This window comes from Hibiscus syriacus, unplaced genomic scaffold (genome assembly GCF_006381635.1).
Source record: "Hibiscus syriacus cultivar Baekdansim isolate YM2019G1 unplaced genomic scaffold, ASM638163v2 tig00110429_pilon, whole genome shotgun sequence".
Lineage (NCBI taxonomy): Eukaryota > Viridiplantae > Streptophyta > Magnoliopsida > Malvales > Malvaceae > Hibiscus > Hibiscus syriacus.
This window is the reverse complement of record NW_024062733.1, coordinates 6,230,971-6,239,141: the sequence shown is the minus strand read 5'-3', so window position 1 is coordinate 6,239,141 and position 8,171 is coordinate 6,230,971. Positions and strand designations below refer to the sequence as shown.

Here is an 8,171-nt window from a genome sequence, read left to right as displayed (position 1 = left end):
GAACCATTAAAGGTGTTAATTTCCCGTTAAGTGACATGTGTCACAACCTGGTAATTTTAAAAATTATATAAAATTAAAAAATAAAATTATATATATATTTAAAAAAACACATAAATTTAGAAATAACCCCTAAACTTTGAAAACTTTCATTTCAACCCCTAAACTTGCGCTGACCGCCGCCCTTTCCAGTCGAAGAAGCTCCACCCGACCTCTCCTCCCCCGGCGACCAAAACCCCTATGAAATTGTGACCGATCGACGATAAATCAATGTTTTAAATCCCAGGAACCCTAGGATGAAAATTACGATCTCACACGATTCATATGGTGAATCAGTTACAACTACAGCGACATATAACTAGGATGATAGCAAGGACTATGTCAGGGACAGTGGTCGTGGCCGGAGAGGGTGACGACAACGGATTAAGGTTAGGATTTGGGATTTTGGGGCTATTTTATAATATAAGAAAAGTTAGGGTTTTTTTATAAATATAATAATATTTTTAATATGTTTTTTTAAAAGTAAATTTTAAAATTATCATATTGTGACACATGTCACGTAACGGTCAAAACTAACGTCGTTGACGGTCTAGACACCTAAAATGCTACTGTTTGTAACGTTAGGTACTCGAATGGGCTAAAAAAATGTAGGCACTTATTTGGCACAAAAGGCAAAGTTTGAGCACTTATTTGGGCATTAAGCCATAAATTAAAACGAAAGTGATCCTTTCCATGGTTAACCCAAAAATTTAAATTACAAATCCCATTTCAAACCAACACCTGAAAGTCGGTAAGAACAATTTAAATTTTTGATGATATATTATTTATATCGTTCAACTTTCAATTATTCTAATTATAACATTAAATTTTGATTTTGGTTTCAATTATACTATTGGATAGTTAAAATTCAAACATCGTGATGACATGAATAAAACAATATCATTTTGGTGCGGCTACTAATGCCTAAAATAAGAGCGTTTTAGGCACTAAACTTTAGGAGTGCATTAATTTTGTCACAACTTTTAAACTGTTCACTTTTAAGTGTTTTATTTTTCTGACCGTCGTTGGCAGTAAATGATCTCCTGTCATCGACTGTCATTCATAACAAAATCGTTATCAAAATGTTTGCATTTCATTTCTCTTTCTTATTATAAGATTAGTTTTTCACGAAACTTATTCAAAATCAATGAAACTTTATTAAAAATCTACAATTTTTAATGGTTTAGAAGCTCTCATATTTGAGGGTTTTTGGGCGTTTGTTCAAAAAATATGAAGGTAAGAAATATTATTTTGAAAAGATGAACAACGTACCTAAAAACTAATCTTATCGAAAGACTATCAGGGGAGATCAAAGTTTTAGCACATTGAACATTTAGATAGTTTTTCATTGATAATGAGTGAATTTTGTGGAAAACCAATATGAGGAAAAGAAAGAGGAGTGAAATATGAATATTTTGATATGAATTTTGCCACAAACGATGACCATTGACAAGTGACGATTTGTTGCTAAGTACAATAAAAAAAAATTTAGTGCCTAAAATTATTTTTTTAAAAGTTTAATAACAAAGTCAATATATTATTAAATTTAGTGTCCAAAATGATATTATTTTAGATATCAATATTTATGTTAAAATGACGTTGTTTTGTCTACATTATCATAATAATATAAAGATTCATCTACTTTGTCGTTTTGTTAAAATTTAATAATATATTATTTAAAATTCATTTTTAAATAAAAAATAGGTAAAACTATTCGCTCATAATACTAAATTATTTAAAAATATTTGGATAATATAGAGCAAAGTCAACAATCTCTGGGAATGAATTCTGATTTCTAGGTAAAGGGAGGCCTTGTAACGGGCATCTTTAACTTTTGCTTCCTCGATTTAAGTAAAATACCAAATCCAAGACAAGGTTGAAATTATGCACCACCCCATCTCTCATTCATTCCAATGCCATCACCATGATTTACATTGACCATTAACCATAACCAAATTACTTAATCAAACTAAAATACTTCAGTTTTCATAAAAACCAAAAGAACCAAGCATTAAACATGATGGGGGAAATGAAAGAGGAAATTTTGGGCATTTTTGAAATGGGGAAACGAATGTAATCCAACAATTTTCTTACTCTGACAACTCAGAGATGCTCGACATGCATCATGTGATCGTGGGGACACAAATCAGAAGGAACTTAAAAGAATAGTACCCTAATTATCACCTTTGTTTTAGGTTGGTCACCAAATTATTTTTTAAATTATATTTGTTTCAGTTTTATCATGATTACTCACCGTTAAAAAAAATAAAATTATTAACGTTATAAATTTTTAATGATGATGTAGGATTATCTTATAGTGACACGTTAGTATCACTGTTGAATTTTTTAACGATGAGTGATCAAAATGAAACTAAAACTAAACGTTCAATATATATTTTTTGAAAACATAGTTAGATGATAAAAACAGAAGAAAAATGATAATTATGTACTATTTATGTAAATGCAAAAGACCATTAGCTCCAATTCTGCTTTCAGGGGTTTCATGCTTTCTTTCCACCTCTGGTTTAATCCAATGAAAACCATGCACGTTCAAGTGATCACTCGTTGCACGTGTGAGCTTTCATTGTATGTTCTTAGGTAACCATTTGAACAAGATATTAACAACAGCTATCTTCTGCGAACAGGATAAACTTTTACCACCCATAAGACATTCAAGAGTCACCAACCATCTTAATTATCAGCATGAGAAGACATTAAAGGTCTCTCTGATATTTTCCACTGACCTTCTCAATTTTTTCCATCTGCATCCCCAAAAAGCCTACATTTTTTTTTGCATTCCCTCAGCTTGCTATGGCTGAAAATCCAGTAAAATGTCTGTTTCTAGTTCTAACAAGCTACCTGTATTTCGCTTTTGTCGTCTCGGAAAGCAACTCGTTAATGAAGAAGACCTACATCGTCCAAATGGACAAGTCTGCAATGCCGGCATCATTCTCCACTCCTCTGGAATGGTACTCATCGAAATTGAAGTCGGTAATGTCCAAGACCCAGAGTCAAGTTGATGGAAATGATGAAGATGGGATCATTTATAGCTACCAAAATGCTTTCCATGGAGTTGCCGCTCAGTTAAATGAAAAAGAAGTTGAGAGGTTAAAAGAAGAAGATGGTGTAGATGCTGTTCTTCCAGAGACAGAGTATCAGTTGCACACCACAAGAAGTCCCATGTTCCTTGGTCTGGAACCAGAAGAAAGTGCTAGCATCTGGTCTCAAAAACTCGCAGATCATGATGTTATAGTCGGTGTACTTGATACTGGAATTTGGCCGGAAAGTGGTAGTTTTAATGATACAGGGATGACTCCGGTTCCTTCTCACTGGAAAGGAGCTTGTGAAACTGGTCGAGGCTTTCAAAAGCATCACTGCAATAGGAAAATTGTGGGTGCAAGAGTGTTCTACAGGGGATATGAAGCTGCCACTGGGAAAATCAACGAGAAAACTGAATATAAATCGCCTCGAGATCAAGATGGCCATGGTACTCACACAGCAGCCACGGTTGCCGGCTCTCCGGTACGCGGCGCAAATCTTCTCGGTTATGCCTATGGAACAGCTAGAGGGATGGCGCCTGGTGCAAGGATCGCAGCTTACAAGGTTTGCTGGACCGGTGGGTGCTTCAGCTCAGATATTCTGTCGGCGGTTGATAGAGCGGTGGCTGATGGAGTAAATATTTTGTCAATATCTTTGGGTGGTGGGGCATCATCTTACTCTCACGACAGTTTGGCGATAGCAACTTTTGGAGCAATGGAGATGGGTGTTTTTGTTTCTTGTTCAGCTGGCAATGGAGGACCAGATCCTGTCAGCCTCACAAATGTATCACCGTGGATAACCACAGTCGGTGCTAGCACCATGGACAGAGATTTTCCGGCGAGTGTTAAGCTAGGAAGTGGGAGAACGATAGCCGGAGTTTCACTCTACAAAGGGCGGAGGTTTCTACAGGCAAACAAGCAGTACCCTCTTGTTTATATGGGGAGCAATTCAAGCAGCCCTGATCCAAGTTCATTATGCCTAGAGGGAACTTTGGATCCACATATTGTTTCGGGGAAAATCGTGATATGCGACCGAGGGATAAGTCCTCGAGTGCAGAAGGGTCAAGTGGTGAAAGATGCTGGAGGAGTAGGAATGATATTGACAAACACTGCAGCAAATGGGGAAGAGCTTGTTGCTGATTGTCACCTCCTCCCAGCAGTTGCAGTGGGAGAGATGGAAGGGAAAGCAATCAAACATTACGCTTTATCGAATCGAAGAGCGACCGCAACTCTAGAATTTCGCGGTACTAGATTGGGTGTTAGGCCATCACCGGTGGTGGCAGCGTTTTCATCTAGAGGACCAAATTTCCTCACACTTGAGATTCTGAAACCAGATGTCATTGCACCAGGGGTGAACATCCTTGCAGCCTGGACTGGAGAATTGGGTCCATCGAGCGTTCCAACAGATCATAGGCGAGTGGGGTTCAATATATTGTCTGGAACTTCAATGTCATGCCCTCATGTGAGTGGAATTGCTGCCTTGCTCAAGGCCAGACACCCAGATTGGAGCCCTGCAGCAATCAAATCTGCTCTAATGACAACCGCTTATGTCCATGATAACATCCATAACCCTCTCGTAGATGCTTCGACTGCAGCAGCTTCGACTCCGTATGATCACGGGGCCGGTCACATCAACCCGTTGAAAGCTCTAGACCCAGGTTTGGTTTATGACATATCAGCACAGGATTACTTTGAATTCCTTTGCACACAAAAACTGACTGCAATGCAGCTAAAAGCCTTTAGCAAGTCTTCCAATTTGTCCTGCCATCACAAGCTTTCAAGTCCAGGAGACTTGAACTACCCGGCAATCTCAGTGGTCTTCCCTGAAGATACAGCCATTTCAACTTTGACACTCCATAGAACCGCCACAAATGTCGGCCCTCCTAACTCAAGTTACCATGTTGTAGTTTCACCGTTTAAAGGAGTCACTGTCGACGTCGAGCCGAAATCTCTAAAATTCTCGAGAAGAAACCAGAAACTATCGTACAAGATCAGTTTCACAAGAAGATCCCCGCAAACAATGCCCGAGTTTGGAGGGCTGATTTGGAAGGATGGAGTTCACAAAGTAAGAAGCCCCATTGCTATTACATGGTTAGCACCATTGTGAATGGGAACCAATCGATTAGATCTTTCAGTCAGGCTGTGATTCCAAATAAACAAGATGTTTTCTGTAAGGTCAAGGGGATCTTTAATTTTATCATCAAGACGAATGCAATTATTTCACTGGTTTTTACAACCATTTTTCTAGGCTTTTCGTGATACAACAAGAACCATGCCATGAGAATTATGAGCATAAAACACAAAACCATATGCAAATACACCAACGGACCTGTTATTTCCTCGATAAAACACATTTGTTTCTAGTCATTTACTTCAAAATGACCCACTAGTTATGCCATTGTCAGATAATCAAATAAACCGATCTAAATCTTTTTGTTCGGTTCAGTTGATTTTCAATTTAGTCAATTTAAAAGTTAGATTTAAATTAATTTATCCCGACAATTATAAATTTTAAATTTCTCGAATTAAATAAATCAACTTACTACTGCACAATTTACATCAATATATATAAAGAAAATCTGGGACAAATATAAAATCCTATATTATAAGTATAAATGTAGACATTTAGAAGGTGAGAAAAAAAATCAGGATACATATTATCAATAAAAAATACGAAAAAAATCTAAACTATATATAAAATCAAAATTTTCAAGCACGAATCAATTTACCTCGGTGGTAAAAGAAATTGTTGTTATTTCTAGAAGTTACAGGTTTGAACACCAACTATTGTAGCAGGGTGATTGAGTATTACTATTTTGTAATCTCCTTAATTTAATAAAAAAAAATTGAATTTTTCAAGGCTGCAATTTTCATCTTTGGGTAAACTATTTAAAGAACCACTATTATGTGCAGTTTCAATTTGACAATTGGTCAATTAATTTTTTTTTGAATTATATCACTTAATTATATAAATGATATTAATTTTTCAATCACATCGCTTAAATATTTAAATAATATCAATTAAGTCATTAATCATTAACTTTTGATGATAATATTAATATAATAATTAAATAAATTTATATCTCATTCATAAAAACAACCTAAAATTATGAGGTGTTCAAGGGAACACCAACTCACTAAACCAAGTCCAACAATTGACTTATATTTGACTACATATATATATATTATATATGTTATTGGCGAAACTCAAGAAAAACGCAATACGAGTAGAACTTGGGGGGAGGGGATGGTACTCTTCATCAATAAATCAAGTTTAACACATAGTTTACAATTGATAATACTTTCTGTCTTAAATTGTAGTTAATTACAAAATATTTTAAATTATTAATAAATATATTTTGTTCAATGTAAGTCAACATGCATTCTGTTCACGAGTTTTAATGAGTTAGTAAAAAAAATCACTTAAAATTTTATATGATATAGACTGGAATAATATGTATTTAAGTTTCGATTCTTCTTTTTCTTTTTTTTTTCTTTTACTTTTTTATTGCCTTCCTAATTTTAGGGTTTTGTTCTAATTAATTCGGACTAATTCGTGTCGTACACCTAGCTTTGATAGTTGAGTTTCTCGATATACACAAAGACTCAAACCAAAAACCTTACTTAAACAATATTAATTATACAATTATTTAAGTTATGAAATCATTCCATTAAAGTATCATGATTTAACTCTTATATATATACACATAATTTTATTTTAAGATAAACTACTAATTTAGTCACCAAATTATAGGGTCGATTCTTTATAAATTACTGGACAAAACATTTTGTCATTTAAGTCATTAAACTTTTAATTTTATGTCAATTAAATCATCGAAAGTTAACTATTATCGAAACTGGTAACATGCTAGTAGTTGAGAAAATTTCTATAATAATACATTCGGTCCTCTATAGTTATACATTTCCTTAATTTAGTCTAAATCTAGGTTTAACAAATTTAACCTTTAATTTTACAAACTTTATTAATTTGATCAAAAAATGTAACACCCTAGATCGGTACAACACACAGTCGACCGATCTAAATGCCACATGGAACCACCGGAGCGGCTGACCAAAATTTTTCTTTAATTTTTTCAATCTAAAGCAATTGTTTGTAAATACTCATGCTAAGATAAATCAACCATAATTTAAATGAAATAGTTTACAATCAGGAGCTCCCAAAACTTGTAATTCAACTTATACAGACTAACGTCTAAAATAAGTTACAACTCGAATATACAAAATGGGATTTACAAATATACATGCCCTACTACACTAGTCTAGTCTGGATCACTGCTAGAAAAAATTATCCTCTGATTGCTCTTCAAGTAATGTGCGTAAGGAAACAAATTCCAAACGTTGAGCTAACTATGTAATACCTCGAATTTTGGGTCAGTAGTTTGGGTCAACCCAAGACCTATAAGTCGAGTCCATTAGACCTCCTAGATCAGTTTGGACCAATTTATAAGAGTATTGGACCTAAGTTTGGCCCAAGAGTTAAGTCAAGTGACGGTTTTAAGAAGAGATAAAAAGGAGAGGAACAAAAAGTGTAGTTTACCCATAGCCGATTTTAAAGGTTAAAAACCCCCAAACCCAAGTGTTTTTCATGTGTAACTAAACTCACCAAAATATCTTCCATTTCTCTCTTCTTCTTCCTTTCCAAGAGTAAGAAAAAGGTGAGAGCCTTTGGGATTTCAAGCTAAATTAGATTCAACCAAGGTAAGAGTCTTAACCTTCATCCTCCAAGCTTCAATTTAAGCCCCAAGTCTTAGGTTTTGGTTAAGGTTTGAGTAAATGGGTTTTTCGGAGTTGAAAGAAATAAAGTGTTTTAAGCTTGTTTTTTGGTAGATTTGAGTTATAGGAGTTGCATTTAAGCTTAATCTAGCATTTAGTTGAGTAGTAATAAATTTTTCTTACTTGGTTTAGTTAGAAAGGTAGAAGATAGTTTTAAAGCAAATGATAAGGAGAAGGTGAATCCTAGTTGATTTAAGAGGAGTTTTAGCAACCAAGGAGGCCAGGTAACACACTCACAACTCTTTCATAAACATAGTAGGTCAATAGAAATGCAAGATAGCTAGAAAGTTGAGTTTGAGCATG

The 8,171-nt window shown here is 34.8% G+C and overlaps 1 protein-coding gene across 1 annotated transcript; it reads left to right on the top strand.

Moving 5' to 3' along the window:
* The first annotated feature begins 2,783 nt into the window (after positions 1–2,783).
* On the top strand, positions 2,784–5,311 carry LOC120125124 (subtilisin-like protease SBT1.3). The gene has a single exon (XM_039143615.1). The coding sequence runs from the start codon at positions 2,848–2,850 to the stop codon at positions 5,179–5,181; it is 2,334 nt and encodes a 777-aa protein (XP_038999546.1). The 5' UTR covers positions 2,784–2,847; the 3' UTR covers positions 5,182–5,311.
* Positions 5,312–8,171: the final 2,860 nt, after the last annotated feature.